This window comes from Neolamprologus brichardi, chromosome 12 (assembly GCF_056152115.1).
Source record: "Neolamprologus brichardi isolate AB-2024 chromosome 12, ASM5615211v1, whole genome shotgun sequence".
NCBI lineage: Eukaryota > Metazoa > Chordata > Actinopteri > Cichliformes > Cichlidae > Neolamprologus > Neolamprologus brichardi.
Window position 1 is genome coordinate 6,766,506 of NC_142115.1, and position 20,164 is coordinate 6,786,669.

The 20,164-nt window shown below is 42.7% G+C and overlaps 1 protein-coding gene across 1 annotated transcript in view; it reads right to left on the bottom strand.

The window, feature by feature from the left end:
- Window positions 1-20,164, bottom strand: part of gcn1 (GCN1 activator of EIF2AK4) — a 32,419-nt gene extending 12,255 nt beyond the window's left edge. The window contains exons 1-36 of the mRNA XM_087848955.1: window positions 20,118-20,164; window positions 19,467-19,569; window positions 19,319-19,382; window positions 19,090-19,221; window positions 18,040-18,148; window positions 16,384-16,482; window positions 15,402-15,536; window positions 15,141-15,318; window positions 14,964-15,038; window positions 14,728-14,856; window positions 14,598-14,648; window positions 14,413-14,511; window positions 14,124-14,297; window positions 13,884-14,036; window positions 13,702-13,794; window positions 13,536-13,611; window positions 12,528-12,687; window positions 12,239-12,428; window positions 12,011-12,135; window positions 11,487-11,665; window positions 11,298-11,391; window positions 11,099-11,212; window positions 10,807-11,005; window positions 10,567-10,719; window positions 8,729-8,910; window positions 6,498-6,578; window positions 6,187-6,330; window positions 5,650-5,774; window positions 5,203-5,392; window positions 5,023-5,093; window positions 4,674-4,839; window positions 4,400-4,594; window positions 4,059-4,305; window positions 3,821-3,942; window positions 3,611-3,725; window positions 3,180-3,359 (exon numbers count right to left, since the gene is read on the bottom strand). Of these exons, the coding sequence (XP_087705081.1) occupies window positions 3,180-3,359; window positions 3,611-3,725; window positions 3,821-3,942; window positions 4,059-4,305; window positions 4,400-4,594; window positions 4,674-4,839; window positions 5,023-5,093; window positions 5,203-5,392; window positions 5,650-5,774; window positions 6,187-6,330; window positions 6,498-6,578; window positions 8,729-8,910; window positions 10,567-10,719; window positions 10,807-11,005; window positions 11,099-11,212; window positions 11,298-11,391; window positions 11,487-11,665; window positions 12,011-12,135; window positions 12,239-12,428; window positions 12,528-12,687; window positions 13,536-13,611; window positions 13,702-13,794; window positions 13,884-14,036; window positions 14,124-14,297; window positions 14,413-14,511; window positions 14,598-14,648; window positions 14,728-14,856; window positions 14,964-15,038; window positions 15,141-15,318; window positions 15,402-15,536; window positions 16,384-16,482; window positions 18,040-18,148; window positions 19,090-19,221; window positions 19,319-19,382; window positions 19,467-19,569; window positions 20,118-20,135 (4,720 nt within the window). The 5' untranslated portion in view covers window positions 20,136-20,164. The remainder of the gene's footprint in view (window positions 1-3,179; window positions 3,360-3,610; window positions 3,726-3,820; window positions 3,943-4,058; window positions 4,306-4,399; window positions 4,595-4,673; window positions 4,840-5,022; window positions 5,094-5,202; window positions 5,393-5,649; window positions 5,775-6,186; window positions 6,331-6,497; window positions 6,579-8,728; window positions 8,911-10,566; window positions 10,720-10,806; window positions 11,006-11,098; window positions 11,213-11,297; window positions 11,392-11,486; window positions 11,666-12,010; window positions 12,136-12,238; window positions 12,429-12,527; window positions 12,688-13,535; window positions 13,612-13,701; window positions 13,795-13,883; window positions 14,037-14,123; window positions 14,298-14,412; window positions 14,512-14,597; window positions 14,649-14,727; window positions 14,857-14,963; window positions 15,039-15,140; window positions 15,319-15,401; window positions 15,537-16,383; window positions 16,483-18,039; window positions 18,149-19,089; window positions 19,222-19,318; window positions 19,383-19,466; window positions 19,570-20,117) is intronic.

Below are 20,164 nucleotides of genomic sequence, written 5' to 3' on the forward strand. Positions count from 1 at the left end.
GGGTTTCTTCCTGTTTACATGGATTTTTTCCTTCCCACTGTCGCCAAAGTGCTTGCTCATACGGGGTCGTATCATCATCATCATCGTTTATTTATATAGCACTTTAAAAACACAAGGCTGACCAAAGTGCTGAACAATAGAAAAATAATAGATACCATAAGAATAATAAATACGATAAAATAATAAACATAGCGAAAACAATAAAATATAAGTAAATGCAAGTCAGTCAACCACTGAGTCAAAAGCCAGTGAATAAAAATGCGTTTTCAATCTGGATTTAAAAACCAGCACTGATGTCGATTGCCTAATGTGAAGAGGAAGATTATTCCAAAGCTTAGGAGCCACGATAGAGAACGCTCTGTCTCCTCTCAGCTTCAGCCGTGATTTGGGGACTGAGAGCAACAGCTGCTCAGCGAACGAGTGGGGACATAGGGCTTCAGCAAATCAGACAAATATGCAGGTGCCAGACCATTTAAAGATTTAAAAACCAATAAAAGAACTTTAAAATGAATCCTAAATTCAATTGGAAGCAGGGCAGGGAGGCCAGAACTGGAGTAATGTGCCCAAATTTCCTTTTACCAGATAAAAACCGTGCCGCAGCATTCTGTACTCAGAGTGCCCGGTCCAACCCCTATTAAAAGGGAGTTGCAATAATCCAAGCGTGAGGTTATAAAAGCATGGATTACAGTCTCCAAGTCACGCCTTGAAAGAAAAGGTTTAACCTTCGACAGACGCCTGAGTTGATAGAATGACGATTTCACCACCCCACTCACGTGGCCATCAAAGGTAAGAGCAGAGTCAATTTTTAACCCAAGATTGGTAATTGAGCTCTTCAGGTGAAGGGTCAGAGTAGCAAGGTCAACATCAGGGATATCAGAGGAACGATTCGGGACAAACTGAATTGCTTCCGTTTTACGTTCATTAAAATTTAAAAAGTTTTGAGCCATCCATGACTTAACATCACTAAGTCAATCAAGCAGGAGTCTAATTGGGGAGCCATCAGAATGACTGAAAGGAAAATAAAGCTGGCAGTCATCAGCATATAGATGAAATGAAACTTTGTGTTTACGAAAGATCGCACCCAGTGGCAGGAGATACAATGTAAACAGTAATGGCCCAAGAATAGATCCCTGTGGCACACCCCATGGCAGAGGGGCCACAGAGGACGATGACGAGCCCAACTTAACACAGAAGCTCCTGTTTGAGAGGTATTATTTTATCCGCAGGAGTGCCAAGCCAGAAATGCCCACATAAAGCTGTAATCGAGAGATCAGCAGGTCGTGATCCACTGTGTCAAATGCAGCAGTCATATCTAGTAGTATAAGCACTACATGTTTACCACAGTCCGTCGCTACCAGAATATCGTTCATAACCTTTATGAGAGCTGTCTCTGTGCTATGAAACGGCTTAAAGCCGGACTGAAAAACTTCAAACATTTGAGAGTTGTTTAGATAATCCATCAGCTGAGTGTGAACAACTTTTTCCAAGATCTTACTCAGAAACAGAAGTTTAGAGATGGGTCTAAAGTTTGACATTACTGAAATATCTGAGCCTGGCTTCTTAAGTAAGGGGTGAATAACTGCATGCTTAAGGTCGTATAATTGTTGGATTTTTCTCTGTATGTATTAGGGCTGCACGATTTTGCATAAAATGAGAATCACGATTTTTTTGCTTAGAATTGAGATCACGATTCTCTCACGATTTTCTTTTCCAGTATAAATATTTATTGCGCTTATTAACTGCACATCAACTTCGTAACAGTTGAGACTGAACATAAAAACAATAAATAAACATAAAAACAACAAATGTCTCACATTTTGTCGTTGCCGCAAAATGTTGTACTGCTTGAAATTCCGTCTCCACCGTTGCTCGACGCTGCGTGTATAGAGCAGGTAGTGCAACAATAGAAAAATAGTTGCAGGACGGCGCTGTGTAGCGTTTGTCTAGGGTGTTGATTGTTTTCCTAAATCCCTCGTTTTGCACAGTGTTGATGGAGCCATATCTTTGGTCAGGTGATAAGTAATAGCCTCCGTAATTTCTTTGTGCCTGCAGGAGTTCGACGGGTATAGGGAAGCGCTGTATAAGGTTCCCGTTATTGATGTTTGGGTGGTTGACCGGGACGGATTTTCTCCAGTCACTTTCTCGTCATCCCTGACGTGCTCTCCGTTGTTTTTTCCTGCCAATTTTAGCAGCCAGCTTCTGTATCACGTGGTATAAGGCTCCGCCCTTGTCATTTGCTGAGCAGGAAGAGTGAGCGCTTGTTTTCATGCAGATTACGTCCCGGATCAAAATGTGGTGCAATCGTCGTCTTTTTTTTTTTTTTTTTAAATCGTTGTCATTTGGAAATGAGATCGCACATAAGTATGAATCGAGATCGCGATTTTCTAACGATTAATCGTGCAGCCCTAGTATGTATTATTGTAGGGTCTACCTTACAAAATAAAGCGCCTTGAGGCGACTGTTGTTGTGATGTGGCGCTGTATAAATAAAACTGAATTAAATTAATATGCAACTCGTCATATCATAAGGTGTTGTACTAGATGTACTCGACATTGTTGAGATGATTTGTTCCAGTCACTCAGAACAAAACAAACCTTTTTGGGCTAAATATTTTAGAGTTATTTGGTTATTTACATTCTGTTTTTATTGTTAGACTGTATTTGGTGCAGCCCCTCAGATGATTTTTTTCTACTTGCAAACTGCAGATTTTACCAGGTGGGTGGGCTTCAGTGCTCTGAGATTAAGGATATCTGTTCTCATTATTATCACACAAAGAGTTCAAAAGGACTGTCTGAAGCTGAGCTTTTCATGCTTTGGGCTGAAGTTTTGGCTCACGGAGATTAGCTGTACACTGACCTCCTTTGAAACTTTGAGCATGTTAAAGCTTAGCATTCACTGCTGGAAAGTATACATGACAAAATAAGGGAAAGTGCAATATTTCCACTCTAAAAAGTGTATTCAAATTTAGGAATGCATTCCTGTGTTAAAAAAGGATTAAACTCATTGCAGCAGAGTATAGCTTTCCTTTTATTTGCTCTTCATCGACACTACCTGAAACAGTAGCTTCTGAATGAAAACAAAGGAAATATTCAGTTTCTTTGGGTCCATATTTTATGACTGCCTATGAGCAACAAGCCTTCTGCATTGGCAGCTGTGCCTCAAGACACTGAATCACTTACCTAGGATCTCTGGGTTGCGGATGACTGAGCCAATCTGTCGGAGGGCCTGCTGGCCGGCCTTCTGCACCTTCACATGGGAGTCAGTCAGCACCTCCGTCAGCTTGGGCACAATGCTGGGCAGGCAGGAGGACAGCTGCTTGGGTGCACAGTAAGCCATGGCACCCAATAACTCCACAGAACCTGCAGGAACAAGAGGGGTGAGCGACGGGATTGGAGTAGTCATCTGACTGAGACTGATTATTACCCATTTATGAACTCTTCAGTGCTGTTACAACAGCTGAAAACCACACGTGTAACTACTGTTCTCTAGTTACATGTGTGTGTGTGTGTGTGTGTGCTAAAAAAACAAAAAACAAAACTAGAGCCCATTCTAAATACATCACTATATTCAAGACCTGCTGTGACACCCTTTGACTGAAGATGCGCTTTACCTGCTTTTGTCCTCCAAGACTCCTCCTCCAGGGCCACCAGCAGGGAGGGCAGGACCAGCTTCACCCCATGGGCACTCAGGTTCCTCATCACAGCCTTGGCACAGTCATCTGCAGCCTGGGAGGACAAGCAAGAGGGGTGGTAAAATGTCCCACTTGAGGAAAAGCCTCAAACAACTAATATTTAGACAACAACACGACCTGCCTGCTCACCTCTCTAACATACTGGTTCCCGTCTCCAAAACAGAGCAGGAGGTGTGGCAGCACATGGACCACGTAGGGCTCAAACAGTTTTCCCAACATATTACACAGCATCTCAAAGGCAAACAGCGCCCCTGCAACAAACCAAAAATAAACCGGATACTCTGAGCTGTGCTAATAATGGTGGCATCTGGTATAAAGAGGATGAATCAAAACCAGACAGTTCAATGACTCATGAATTCTTGCTGACCTTCCCTGCGTCTGAAGTTTTTCTTATCCTGGATGGCCTCAGTAAGTGTGGTCATGATGTCCTGCTGTTTAAGCGCCAGGATCCCGAGTCCTTTGACCAGTCCAGCTAGCCCGTACGCTGCACCCTTCCTCTCTGCGTATTTGTCGCTCTCAAGCAGCAGCTGAAGCAGGTTTTTAACAATCCCTGCAGCATCTTCTTTGATGGCGGGGACCAAAGGAGGCAAACAGCTGGCAACAGACTCCTGGACCTGGTGAAGGACGGCATACCACACAAGATGACGTTGTGAAAATCGGAGTAGTACAGGTTGAGTGGGTCGAAAAGGAGCCAAAGTAGGCCTTTACCTGCTGTGATGGTGTAGAGAGTGCGGTAATAAGCTTGGCCACAATGGGTTTGACTTTGGGGTCGTTTTTGTCCAAATGTTTGGCCAATGAGCCCATGAGAATAACCACGCTCTGACGCACAGAGTCGTAGCTGGCATCCTGCGGGGCGTTCTTCAAGAACTCCTCAAACACTGGCAGCAGGGAGCTCACGTTATCCTGACACATAAGGAAGGCGCATGAGATGCCGAGGAATACAGAAATGATAGCTGTCTGGAAAAATAGAACTGAGCGTTACCTTGCCGTGTGTGTTGAGCGCTGAGAGGGCGGCGTCCAACATGCAGCGGCGCACATCAGTGTGGCGATCGTTCAGAGCATCGGGAACGAAGAAAAGGAAGAGAGGGGTGACCTGAGATTCATCCAGGTACTGAGAGAGCTTGTTCAGAGCCAGAGCAATGCCACACCTGGGAATAAAAAACATAATCAGTGCACAAGAGCAACACTGCATTCAACCACAGTCTTTAGGAACACTTCTGAAGTCGGAGTCCTGATGTTTTCCCGTCATTTACATTTGGGTAATACAGAACTGTGTGGCACTCAGAGATTTTTTTCTTTCCTTAAATTCCATCAGACCCAGATTTAATTACCTGGCCTCCCACTGGTCAGGAGGGGCTTCAGAGATGACTCTGCCCAGTGCATCCAGCACAGGCGGTGGTCTCTTTAGAAGGAAAAAAAGTGAAGAAAGAACCGATCAAAACAAACTTATATTGTTACTGGGGGTAAAATTCTTACAGCAATGTAAATCGGTGGGTGGGACATGTTCTTACATAAAGTTTTTGATGGTAGAGCTCAGTGAGCTGGCAGAGCACCGTGGCAGACTGGTCTCTGTACTGGGACACGGCACTCGACAGAGCGTCAGCTGCTGCAGAGCGGATGGCTTCCTCGTGGTGAGTGACGTCCCCGATCAGCAGTGAGCAGATCTCAGGGACCAACTCCAGACCCAGAGACTCCCAGAGCCTGAGCAGGAGGAACAAACAGGGGAACTGGCCAATTTACAACATTGTTTCTCCACAGCACAAATCAAACATTTTCATCATGTTTTGACTCGAATATAAAAACCAGAATGGTTAAAATGTAAATTATCAAACGATGTTATTGCAGACATGCAACATGGGACTGAATGAAACATGAACGAACAAACAGGCTGAAGAACAAAAGTCAAACATTTTCAGTCAGTGACTGTTTGCAGGAAGTTAGGAACGTGTGTTACATACTTTTCAGCCAAGGCTTGACCTTCCTCCTCAACATCGAATCTGGCAACCCAAAGCCTGCGCAGCAAACTCATCCCGCTGGCGTCTGTGCAGTCTGTAGGCAGGGCAAACTCCATCTCCAACAGCCCCTGAAAACAAACAGGACGAACAGTTAATCAAATGTTGAAACTTAAAATGTTGATTTTCTTGAAAAACGTATGTTTGTTTCACATTTTAATTTGCTAAAATGCTTCAAAAAAGTTAAAAAAGAGGCACTGAAAGACTGAAAAACATCTGGTGGAATCTCTTAAAACCAGGTTAATTACATGAGTGTGTATAAAAAGAGCAACCCAGAGAGGCCGAGGCTTTCAGGAATACAGCTGAACAATTAAATTAACTTCATTAATTTATTAAAAGACCAAGTTAATTCAGAGAAATCTGTGGCAGTCAGGGACAAAGACTCTGAACTGTTCTGTAATGGAAACACGGCCAGTGAAATGCAAGACAGAGAGACACAGAGACACTTCAGCAAATATCAAAATGAAGTGATCCCAGGCTCACCCTGAGGGCGGCGTCACGGACTGAGAAGCAGGGTGAAAGCAGGGCGTTGAGTAAGACATCGATCTCTGGCTGCTCTGCTACAGTGCAGCCCTCTTCTCCTCCAGCACTGGCACACAGAGCCGTCAGGCACTGAGACGCCAACACCTGAAACACAAAGTGTGCAAAGTGTCACACTGTGGAGCTACGCAATAATTCTGGAGCAGAGTAAAACAAGACCTAAAAGGTGACATTCAAAATGACTTGATGTCCCACTGAAGCATTAGAAAGGGTCCAAATGTTTGGATACACAAACTCTACACTCTGGCATTTACCTGGAGCCTCGGTGCTGCGGTGGAAATGACTCTGGTCAGTAGCAACAACATGCTGACACGTGGAAGCAGCTCTGGGCCGTTCTATGACAAGAAAACAACAAAGAAATGATACTATGCAGTGTTTGGAAATGTACTCTATATCGTGCAAGTCTAGAGCCACTCTTCATTTTATTTACACTGCTAAGAGCCAAACAAAGTGCTCTTGGGCAATAATTCTCCAGACTTTCTGAAGGCCTTTCTTTGGACACTGGCTGTTTTTTCACTTTCAGTCCAGCGCTTGTAGCTGAGCATTTTTAAAGGAAGGTCAAGGGTAAATATGTTGTTAAGTTACTTAACATTGATATATGAATCATGCAAACAACAAAGGCCCTAACTCAAAGAATAAACCTGTGTTGTGTTTACACAGAGTAAACAAATGATTAGAAACTTTAGAAACGATGTTATATTTAAAGAAATGAGGGTGGTTCAAGACTTTTGCACAGCACTGTATGTTAAGACAAATATTTGCATATAACAAATTTCACACTAAAATAAAATAAACAGATCCAGGCCAAGAAAAAAGGGGGATGCTATGTAAAGCGTAATTTTAAAAAAAAGGAACCCAAAGATTTACAAATCTCATAAACTTAGATTGATTGTGGTTTCTATAGAACATAGAAAACATCTTAAACTGAAACATTTTACCATTTCTCAAAATACATTTCAGCTTACTCTGAAATTGATGGTGGCAACACATGACCAAAAATGTTGGGACAGGAAAAAAACAAACAAAATTCATAAAAAAAAAATTAAAAAGACTGTGGTGCTAAAAAACTGGGCTAGAAGAACTTTTGACAGCTAATCAGGTTAACTTGAAACGGGAACAAGGTGGAAAAATCAATACTGGATACCACATGATCTCTGGGCCCTCGGGCTGCACTGAATTAAAAAGCAGACACGATTCTGTTGTGACTCAGGAACACTTCAGAAACTGTTCTCTATGAACACAGGTCACTGTGCCGTTCACAAAAGCAGGTTAAAGCTCGATCATGTAAAGAAGCTCTATGTGAACCTGATCTAGAAATGCTGCCATCTTTCTCTGGGCATAAACTTGTTTAACATGGACCGAGGTAAAGTGGAAAACTGTTCTGTGGTCAGATGAATTAAATCGGAAATTTTCTTTGGAAAACAGTGAAGCTGCGTCCTCTGGATTAAGGAGCGATCGTGGCTCAAGAGTTGGGAGTTCGCCTTGTAATCGGAAGGTTGCTGGTTCGAGCCCCCGGCTCGGACAGTCTCAGTCGTTGTGTCCTTGGGCAAGACGCTTCACCTACCGCCTACTGGTGTTGGCCAGAAGGGCCGATGGCGCGATATGGCAGCCTCGCTTCTGTCAGTCTGCCCCAGGGCAGCTGTGGCTACAACTGTAGCTTGCCTCCACCAGTGTGTGAATGTGAGAGTGAATGGGTGGATGACTGGACGTGTAAAGCGCTTTGGGGTCCCTAGGCGGGACTAGTAAAAGCGCTATACAAATACAGGCCATTTACCATTTACTATTAAAGAAGAGAGGGATCATCCGGCTAGCCATCAGCCTTGAAGCCAACATCCTGATTGTATAGTCGTGCATTGGTGTTTATAGAAATGTCAGACTGTACATCTGGAACCAGGCACAATGCTGAAAGGCATATCGTGTGCTCCCATGCAGACAGGATGCATTTCAGGAAAGGTCAACAAGACGCTGCTAAATCTCATCCTGCATCTATTACAACAGCATGACTTCATAGTAGAAGAGTTCACAGACCTGCGTGCAGTTCAGACCTTTGACCAACTGAAAACATTTCAGTGCGTCATGTAACACGAAACACCACAAAGTATGGCGACTGTTAAGTAGCTAGAATCCTTTACGAGGCGAGAGTGAGACAACATTCATCTCCCAAACGTCCAGCACCTGGTTTCCCCAGATGTTTACAGACTGTTGTTAAAAGAACAGGGAACTCTACCCTGTGCCAACTTTCACGACACGAGTTGCTTCCATTAAATACCAAAATGAGCCAAAATCTTCCTTGAAGTTGAATATTTTCTCCTCTTAAATGTTTGATATGTTTTTATGTGCACTATATGAATAAAATATGAGTTTCTGCATATGATTGCATTCTCTTTTTATTTACACTTCACACAGACTCCCAACTTGTTTAGACCTCGCTCTGTGCAGATAACAGCCACCACACAGAAAATGGAATAAAGCCATTCGTCTGTACCTCATCTATGGCAACGTCATCATTGTCGGTGTCAGCCCGAAGCTGAGAGTGTTCATTGATGACCTGCAGTGCTCTCATCATGGTGTTCTCCGTCTCCTCGGTGCTGTCTGAAGACTCCCTGAGCGTAGCGTTGAGGAGAGGGAAGCAGAAGGAAAAGGCAGGAGCAGATAGAGGCGCCGCATCTGAGGAAAAAATAAAAAATACATATTGAAAGGAAAGGAAGAGAAGGTCATCCCTCTCCTGAACGACGCTTGCTTGATGCCGCCCAACACACACGCCAAAGTAACGCTCAATTCTGGGTTTTTTTAACAGTTTGTTTTCTATCATTTTTATGTTCCTCAGAATCTCATGTGACTTCTTTATGTGCCCGGATAATTATTTTTAGTACCTTATAATTTTAAATTATTTACACATGTATGCTATTAGGGTAATTATGTGCCCTCAAAGGCATCCACTATTGAGTTCCTGTTTCTCTTTATTCTTTATTATTCTAGTTGCTTCCGTACGTTTTTTGCCGCTGATAATTATTGCTATGACTTTTGGTGCTCATAACTTCTATACTTTTTGAGATTATGAATTTTTTATGCAATATTTTTTGCCCATTTCTGCCACATTATCAGTGGGGTCACTAGTTTTCCTTGCCCGGTTGAGCTGTGTTTTAGCTCAGTGAGATGAGCAGCCGTTCTCAGAGCGGGAGGCCGGGGTTCAAATCCTGCTTATGGCAACAATATTTTATTTTATATTCAGATGTTTTCAGCAAAAGCCTCTTTTCAGTAGAAATTCTGCTGATGCACCTCTTTTCAGTGCAACGTCCTGCTTCTTTACCACTTTTCAGCAGAAATTCTGCTGATTGAGAGGTCAATCAGCAAATTTTCTGCTTCTTTTCCTATTTTCAGCAGAAATTCTGCTGATTTACCTCTTTTCTGCAAAATTTTCAACCATTTCACCTCTTATCAACATAATTCTCAGCAGCTTCTGCTCATTTCAGCAGAATTGTAAGTTTCTCCATCTCTTTTCTTGAGAGAATGAGTTTGGCTCAGTGAGATGACTAGCCACCTTCAGAACAGGAGGGCTGGATTCGAATTCTGCTCATGGCAAAATTTCTTTTCAGTACAAATTTCAGCTTCTCTACCCCTTTTCAGTAGAATTTATTGCTTTTCACCACTTTTCAGCAAAAAATTTCTGCTTCTTCACCTGTTTTCAGCAGAATTTTAAGTTTTTGCAGGAAATGCAAATTTTTCTAGTTTATACTTGATAGCCTTGTTCACTACAAGGCCTGAATATATTTTTTGGGTCATTGATGTCTGTTGATAGTCAAGAGTACTGACCAAACCTAAATGAACATCACTGTTTTCAAGAAGGATCAAAATTACCGTTAAACGGCACAAACTCATCAGTATTTACAGAGATCAGCTCATCTTAGACTTTTAAAGACTGGGACTTTTTTGTTTTTAAACTAGTGCAGGCGCCCTCTGCTGGACGTTTGAAAGAATTCAGGTTTTCAGACCCATAAGGTATGACCATATTTTACATACTTTTCAGATTTTAGGTCTGTATTTTCTGCACAGGGAAATGTCTATTATAAACTTGTCTCCTTTATTTGAGTTTTCATCTGAATTATTTTCATATTTTGGGGGAAAAAATATGAAACTGAAACCAGTTTAATATTCATCACATTAAGGAGTTATACTGTGGTCACAGTGAGCAGCGCTTTAGTTTGTGTTCTTTAGATTTTATTCTCATCTTTGAATGTTTTTAATCATCAGTGTGGTGTTGGTTCAAGCCTTTCAGATTTATTGACTCACATTCATTTCATTTTGTGAACCACATGTACTCACCGGCAGTCTTGCCCTCTCTCTGTGGGACGGTGTGGTTGTGCAGCAGCATCACGGTGCGGTGAGCAGCTGTAGCCAGGTCCTCTTGTTCCCAGGCCTTATCCAGATCACACTCAGGCTTCAGTAACCGTAAAGTCACATGACCCACAAGGACAGCTGGATGGGGGAAAGAAAAACAAAAGTGATTTTAAACTGAGATGCCAGAAACAGTGTTTTAAAACTACACCAAGACAGACTTTGTACCCAGATGTTGAAGGCTCTTGGGCATGAGGCACACTCCAATATCCAAGAAGACCTGCTGGATGCTTGGAGCAGCCAGGGGGGAATGCAGCAGGGGCATTAGGACCTGGAGGACAGCAGGGAGCTCCCTGGTGATCTGAGCAGGTCTCTCTATCAGAGTGGCTTCCAGGAGACCCACCACACTCTGCAGCTCTCCATCCAGCTGCAAACAGCAAACAGGGAATTTTAAAATGTCACACTGGGGGCACTCTGTTTTAATGACCTGATTTAGTGGACAGACTTTAGAGCTCCTTACCTCTTGGAGTCTTTTGCGAGTAGCAGACTCTTTTTCCAGCTGGATTTGCATCATTTCCTTCTGTTTGGTAGTTAGCTGGATCTCCTCTTTGATACCTTTCTTCTTCTTGAGCTCCTGTCACATCAAAAAGGAAATTAACACATTCAAATAGTTTCAAACATTAAGGTCCTTAAAAAATAAAAAACGATAATTAATCTACCTCCTGTAACTCCAGTTCAATGATCTGTTCCTTGTATGAGTACGCCTTGTTCTCTCGCTTCATGTTTACTTTCTTAGTGTTTTCCTTCTGGGCACTGCAGCAGGTTAACAGAGGGGAGACAGGAGTGAATAAATGTCCCACAGACGGAGCTCTGAGCTCAGCTGCAGGTGAGTGAAACTGTGCATTTACCTCTGGATGATACTCTTGTCATACAGTTCTCCCTCGGGTGTCAACATGATGGCGTACTCCTCCCTGGTGACCTGAAGCAGTGCCGGTTTGGAAAGCCCTTCAGTGATGTGACTGATCACCCGCGGCAACAGCTTGTTTGGGGAGAGGCGTGAAAGGGAGCCCACTGCATTTCTGACCGCCTGAGGAGAAAGGAAGAAAATAAAAATAAATACATAAATAAAATCACTAAATATTCAAAGACCTTATTCATCACTTAAGATACAAACAGAAAGTCTGCAAGTGTACGAGTTTAGTGAACAGTAAGAAAAACTTTAATTTAAGATGAAATAAAAAAAGAAATGCTGCTTTTTAGCTGGAGAGCAAATGTAAAGAGGTGCATGTTTGTTATCATCATCTGAACACGTCTCCTTTCCTGGATCTAGATGCTACATTAAGCTGTTTCATTCTGTTTTTTCACCATTTTCTACATGAATCTGTATAAACAAATGTGGAATACAAGAAATGAAGCTGTGCGATTATCAAACCTGGTTGTCGGCATTGACTTTGAGCAGCTGTGGGAGAATAGCCTCCAGGTTGTTTTCTATGAACTCTTCAGCTTTCAAGTTCATGGAGGAGAGGAGAACAGGCCAGAGGCCACGGCGAGCTTCCACTGAAAAAGATAAACGTGGAGTGAGACATTTCAGATGCTGCTACCACCACCAAAGCACTATAGCAACAAAACTCTGGGTTATCAAACAGTGAAAACCATGTACCTATAGATGGATGATGAGAAACTATCAGGGTCTCCATAGCCAAACTCTCTGCTTCAGCAGGATCGCCCCACTGGCTGGCAGAGGAGCAAACAACACACAGTGCGTCCAACAGGACGCGAGGGGGCACATAGCTGCGACCTAGCTCAGTCAGCTCTCCGGACTCTGACACCACGCTGTCCTGCGGTAAAACCTGAAAGTTTACAGTAGTGTCAGTAAGATAAAAATAAAGTGAATAGAAAGAGTTAGCAACCAGCACTGCAGCGGCTGGAAATGATAAGTGATTCTGTACTTTGTGTTTGTTGATGACCACCCGCAGTTCCCCAAGAAGGCCATGAGCAAGACTAGATCCTCCCAAAGAGGAGAGAAGCTTCCTGATTGTCTGCTGTGCTCTCTTCCTCACACGCCAGCTTCGAGACAACAGAGCCGCAACCGTGGCCTGATGATACATCCTACAGAGCGCACAAAAGGGCAAATGTCATTAAAGCAAAACGGGATAAAAGGCAGACTGCGTGCTTCTTGCATAAAAACAACACTAGGTGACTTTTAATTTCAGCAAGTCAGCAAGTTTGGGTTTTGTCCTGTTTACTTCAACAACTCTTTTGGAATTGGGGTTGTATCTATATACCAACCAAACACTGTCATGGGCCAATATTGCCTTCCAGACCTGTATTTAAATGACAGACTGATGTTTTTCTGTTGTTTCCACTTTTTTACTGCTTAAATGTTAAAACATGGTATGATGAAAAGATTTAAAGCAGTTTTTTTCTTATTAAGATTTGTTACTAGCCTACGGGGAATAAATAACAACAAGCAAAACGAACTACAGGGATCAAGCATCGCATGTGAAGACTTTTTACACAATTTCTTGCATTTAGGCTCATACAGTAAAAGCACTGCCCCAACAGTATTAATACCATGGGAATATGTAAAATAGCATAAGCAAGTTGTGTAAGGTCCTTGTTGTGCCCTACATTTTAAACACTATTTCACTGCCCACTAAAAAAAGTACCATCACAGGTTAAAGTTAACATAACTGGGCTGATATCAGTCAGCTGATGTAGGCACTGACAGCAGATACTGGTATGTTGTCAATAAGTGCTATCATCAAAAGCCTTTAAAGCTTTTATTCAATCTTTTCAATCAATCAATCTGTATCAGCCATAAAGAAGAGACATTAGAAAGGCTCTAAGTTCACCTTCACCTTGTTAGAAATAACAAAAAGGGCACACGATGTGTGAGGACAGTATTTTGATATCTAAGTGTTTCTGGTGTGAATGAACACTGAAGTTAGACTCACTGTGTTTTGCTGCTGTTCAGTCTGTGGGCATGATCTAAAAACAGCCGTTCACAGAGCTGCAGCACTGTGAGCAGAGCTAGACAGAGTGCAAAACAGAAATGAGACATTTTTAAATCACTCATAAGTGATGTAAAACTATATAACAGCATTTTTAAAATGCTCTTACTTTCTTCACTGCCCTGGGAGAGGAACTTCTCTGTAGTGAATAACGGCTTCTTCTCATCCAAGATCAGATTCCAAAAGCTGGTGAATTTGGTCTCTGCAGGGACAAAAACAGCCTCTGTCACTTCATATTCTCTTAGAGGCTCTATAAGTGACAAAAAGCCACAGCTGGAACAAAAGCCTCACCTGTTTGTGTCTCCAGCAGAGCCAATCGACTCAAGAGAACAGACGCCGCCACGCCTTCCGCGAGCAGGGCATGCTGGGAGTTCTGTGCTGCAGCTTTCTCAATTGTCTGGAGCAGCAACGGTATGAGGTCTGAGGCTTGGGCCAGAGTGTCACCTGGACAACAGACAAATAAGGTTTGACTTCCTTTAAGCCAGCTGCACACGTGTGATGCAGCATAATGTGTCCTTGCGTCTCACTGACCTTTGAAGGCCCCCAGCATGGCTTGAAGGTAGGCATGCCGAACCAGAGAGGTGGAGGTCTTCAGGGTGAACGCCTTCTTGAACCAATCCAGCAGAGCGACGGGAACTTCCACCGTGAGGCGGTTGCTCCACTGGGAGAGCACAGACACTGCGTGCACCAAGGTGCCCTCGTGGACTAAACAAAAGAAGGAGAAGTCAGAATTAATGTGCAACAAGTTTAGAGTAACCCTGGATTTTGAGCTCACAGAGACACAGGACCAAGAGAGGAAGGTGAGGAAGATGAGCGTTACCTTCCTGCTGTAAATAGGGGATGAACATCACAGTGACCGCAGAGCTCAGAGTCTGGTTGGAGGCTCCTGACACGGTATGATGGCTGCAGCTGGCAATCCCTACAACATTTAGAGCAAATGCTTGCCTTTCTTTTCTCATGTTAAACAGCCAAGCTCATAAATACAGTGTTTGAAAGCCTGCATACCTGACAACACGCTCATCTTTTGGGCAACAACTGTGAGCTTTCCTTCAGAACCTGCAACCACAACAATGCTGCTTCAGCTCAACAAACCCAAACATAAAAATCTTCATTATTTGGGAAATAGTTAGTTCACCTCCGAGGATTTTGAAGAGATGTGTGACGACATCCTGCACAGCTGTGGGGTCGCTGCACTGCTGGGCCAAGTTCTGCACGGCCTGGACTGCTCCCTCCATCAGCTGGGCATTATTAGCTTTCAGCTGACCTGCAACACAAAGCACAACGATACCTCAAGCATAGCATCACACAGGCTGAGTGTGTGGTTTAAAATCATGTTGCTCAAGAAATAAAGAGCACCAGCTGAAGCCTTACTTGCGAGTGCCTTTCCGATATCCATGGCATACTGACTGAGGTCGAGCGTTACAGCAGACAGCAGACAGGAAACGGCTGCAATGACATCAAAGAGTTTGTTTGTTTTTCCCCATTTGCTGCATGAGCCTCAGACAGGTGAGGATTAAACACTATGACCAAAAGCTAAAGGCAGCTCACTCTGCATGGCGTTCTCCGGGCTGCGGAGCATCGTCTTCTGCAGGGTAGGGAGCAGCGTCTCCTTAAACTCAGGGTGAGACACGTGACGCAGTAATGAAGCGCTTTTGTCCAGAATGTGCTGCTGTGGTTTCGTCTTGCTCATGAGGACAGATTTCACGTACAGGTCCAGCAGCGCGCTCTGAAAGAAGCACACAAAGAACATCAGGGTACAAAGAGATATCAGAAAGAACTGCTAAAAATGGAAAATGAATAAAAACTCACCTTGTGTTTCTCTATAGTAGCGTTGTCCTTTTGAGCAGAGCAGAAGTCAAAACACACCCCCAGCAAAGCCAGAGTCGTGGGGCTCTGCTCCAGAGTCAACAGGGTGCTGATGTACTGATTGACCATCCCCGGGTTCTGGTAAAGAGAAACGACTGTTAGAAAACCTGTGTGAATCATCAAATGGGTAGATGGCTAAACCTAAAGCTAAATGCAGTTAAAGTTTCTGGAGCCTGTTCTACACCATATTTATATCAATGTCATGTTCAGTGGTAACTAAATATTAAAACATGGAGGGAAAAAAAACCTAAAAGAAAAAGTAGTGACTGATTTTTATAAACACACTGTCTTTGTTTCAGTGGAAAAAACTTGGAAATAACAGAAAACGAAAACTGAGTATCAGCTTTACTGTTAGCAAAACTGTTGTTTTAAACATCTGTATCAGCCCAGAATTTCACAGTTGGTCCATCTCGATTATTGAACTACAGTTACTTTTTTGAAATTTGCCATTAAATCAAATAGTGAGATAGTTTACATATCATTTTGAATACAGAGTGAGAAATACCCAGCTTTCTATAACAGTGTTAAATACATGCAGCTACATCATATGAAAACACTTCAGCAGTACACAATCATCTGGAATATGATATTCAAATTGGCCATTTTTATGTGTTTGTAAACTTTTGGGTTTTTAACTACAATTTATCACCTTCACTGTAGCCTCACCGTGTGTGCACACGCACGCTAAGTTATGTTGAAATGAACCCACGTAAGCAAAGGACAATTTCCGTTTGTGTATGCTGAGCTAATGAAATCAGCTTCGCATGCATAATTAAAGCCATAACAAACTGTTTATTAAGTGCTCTCTGTGACAGCTGACATGATCTGGTGCTTGTGAATTTAATATACTGCACCTTTAGGTGAAGTGAATGAAAGTGAGATGTGAAAAAAAGCAGGTCAGATCCAAGAATGTGTTCTAACTCACTCCTTTCCACAAGTGACTGAGATTCTTGAGGCTTGACTTCTTAGCGGTGGCCTTGGCTCCACCCACAACCTCAGCCACAAGAAGACTCTGAACCTCCACCTGAAAGAGAAGCCAAAACATCCAGGGGTGAGACCAACCTCCAAGTAAAACCTGTGCTCTATTACAGGAAGCAGGTTTAGTGAACAACTCTGAGTTTGTTAACCTTGAGATTTGGTTTTCTGTTCTAGAAAGAGAGCTAACGGACTCGCATTCAGGTTTTCTTCCTCCCCTCCTGGTGCACCTGAACCAGCTGACTGACACTCAGATTCAATTCCTCATTCATAAAGTTTAAAAGCGCACATTGGAGTGGATTCACCTGCAGACCTTCATGTTTTTACAAACACTGAAGTCACAGGTAGATGTAAGTTTGCTTGATTTTTGTATTAAAACGAGTGCTTTCTAAAAGGATGGAGACAGCGACTACAGCACAGATTTATCATCAGCTCAGAATAAAATTTCAGTTTCCATGTTTCTGACTCTGCGGACAATAACACAGCTATTCCTGTCAGCTGTCCCTGCACTGCAAACAATTATTGTATCTTATTGCAGCATTCACAGTTTAAATAAAACATCTCTGTATATGAAGCTTTAAACAGTCATTTGTTGTGTTGTCATCACTCTGGTGGAAAGATGTCCGTTACAGGTGGATCTTGGACATGTGATTATTTCAATGAAGATGAGGCTGAAATTAAATTAAATGATATTAAGACTCTACAAACTGAACAAAATGTATTTTAAACGGACGTTTTAAATGCAGCTGCAGACAGTCTGAGGTTTAAAAATCTCAAAATGTTGAAATTTGTTCACAGATTGAGATTCAGCCATTAAATGGCTTCAAAGAGCCTGAAATTTAGAGTCTCAACTTGAACATATTTTCAAGTGAAGAGCACCTAAATCACTCCCAGTGAGTCGACCCAGAACCAGGACAGGTAAAAGACTGTAACAGATCAGCAAACCGTGTCCAAGACGAATGCTAAATGGATTCAGTCCGGATCAGAACGTTTGCTTTTACTAATAAAACAGATTCTGTCATCTAAATTTGCTCCTGTCAGGTAAGAGCACAATAATTAGAATATAAATATTAAATGTCAAACTAGGACTCCATCTTGACCTCATAAAAAGTTCAAGTTGGGTAAATGACGGCCACAGACATAAATTTTATATCAAACTTTTATACAGTCTGTGATGATGTCAGAGGCCATCATGGTGCAAGCTGATTAAAACTCTTTTCCTCCTCCAATTTTTGAAGACAGATATCGGTCCACACTGATGTGTTCCTCTGCTCTTCCTCTGCTCTACCCTCAACTTTTATATTTATATGTTACCATGGTGAATTGTGGTATTGGAGCTCCATTGATGAAGCTTTCTTTACTTAATTATGCACTTAACTCAGGGGAACGGTCTTAAAATTGAACTTGCTCTGATCAGCTGTTTCAGAAAGAGAAACTAAGAGCTGCTGATGTCAGACTTTATTTTTAAACTCAGTTTGTTGACCATGCTTCCTGGAATATGGCCCTGGTCTCATGCGGGCAAATCCTGTTGATAAAATGTTTAAATAATGCTATTTGTCACAAAAAGAAAAGAAAAAAAAAAAAAAGAAAAAGCCTTTTCACTGACCATTTTCTTCCAGGTCGGTCCTTCTCTTTTCTCTGGGGCAGAGAACACACTGGACACTAAAAGGCAGGTCCAAGATAGGTCAATGAAGGCGGCGGAGCCTGTGGCTTTACTGCAAATACAACAAAGGAATCAAACAGAACAATATGTAAACAGAAAAATGACATTTTTCCACAGTGCATCCAGAAAAATGGAAGAACACTTCAAGTTTTCCAAATTTGAAAGGAGATGTGAGAACCTTGGAAAACAAAAAACAAAAAAAATAACAGCACTCCACCCCGTAAGTTTTTATGGTAATGTTGAAGGAGGCTATCCCAATTGTCGTAGGGCAAGAGGTGGAGAAGTCGTTAGTTCAGGACCCCCAGTAAGCACACTGGAACCCACTACCTTCTTGCTGTGAGGCGGCAGTAATTCCCAGATGGAAAAGACGTTACAGAATACCTACAGTCAAACATGGTCATGGCAGCAACATGCTGCAGGACTGTTGTTCTGTGACAGGATCACACAGATGGAAGGATGGATGCAGAAAAATACAGTGAAAACTTTTCTTCCAGACTGCTCCAGATCTCACATTTCAGAAACTCAAGAATATGAAAAGAAAGCAGTGTCTTCAAAAAGCTCTGGACTGCTGTCCTGCTGTGTGCTGATGCCCTTCTCAAAGGTTTAGAAAAAAAAAATCCAAGCTTTATGATCCAAGGCAACTTTAGGGCGTCGATGCTGTCAATGGCTTCACCCAAGCAAAGAATCTAAATATTCAGTTTTTACTTTTCATACACTTAGAAAACACTCAAACCCTCTTGCCATGTCAAGAGGATTGTGGAGTAGTGTGTGCAACGAGAAATCGAATGAACACTATTTACTATGCCATAAAGCAATGCACCCACATTATTTTAATTAAAGCCGCTACACTAAGTTATATAAATTGTGTTTACTGCGCCAGGCAAACACAGAAAGATTAAAGATGTTTATGACTCTTCTCTTCTGTAAGTTTGTAAAAGCAGGAATTTATTACCAGTGAACATCTGCAATGTTTAAAGCCAACTAGATCATTACCTGGGCTCTCCAGTTTTGCTGATGACTCCACTGTTGAGCAGGCAGTGGAGCAGGCTGGTTACCAGGATGTCAGGCTGACTTTCAGCCAGCTGGCCAATAACAGAGAGCAGCTCTCTGCGTGATGCAGCATCCCTGAAGAGCGCACACAGGATAGAAAGGGTTGAAACCCCTGACAACAACTGAGTGTAAAGATTCACCTTCACTCTTACAGATGATGTTAGAAACCCACCGATATCTGTGTGGAGTGAGGCAGAAGAGCTTGCATAGTCCTTTAATGGCGGGCTCTGGTAACGCTAAAACAAAAGCATTTCACAGCTTGTTATTGTTTACTGAAGACCGAACAGTGGAGAGATTAAAAAAAAGACATAAGCTCTCACCTTTGCCCTTTATACACCGTTTCAGATCTCCGAATATCTCCTTACGCTCCTTCACGCTGGCTGTATTCACTTTCACAGCAAATTTCTTCAGCGTGTCTGAAACCTGAAGCAACATTCACAATGAGAAAGGAAAACATGACAGCAGTCTTGTGTAAGAGCTAAAAATGTGCAGCTTCTGGTCATGTGAGGCAGAGGGGGGGGTTCAGTAACACATCAGAGAATGGGCTTGATAAGAATACTTGGGAGTCTTTTTTATTGGATGGTGTCTTAAATGACTGCTGAACTTAATTGTCAGCTCGGCTCTGCTAAAATGTTTGTCCCTCATACGTGAACGTTCATGTCAGAGGGCTATGAACATGGTCGGAGACGATGAAAACAAAAGTTTGAGGCGGTCCTCTGCTGAGTACCGACTCGCTCCTCTGCTCTCGTCAGCTGCAACAGCTCAGCCTCATCCAGTCACACTTGATGCGACGTAGCACAAAGCTAACGGCTTGCTAGTTAGCTGCTGTAGAGGGCCGCTCGAGTCTCGTGGCGAACACCGAAACCCGTCGAGATGTTCAAATAAATGGACCCCCAAGACACCACCATTTTTGTTTCTGCCTCACCTGAAAGCTATAGTAAAAGTAGTTAATAAAATCCTGCCACACAAACCTGCGTGTCCGCCGCCATCTTGCCGGTCTTGATGCAGGAAGGACTTG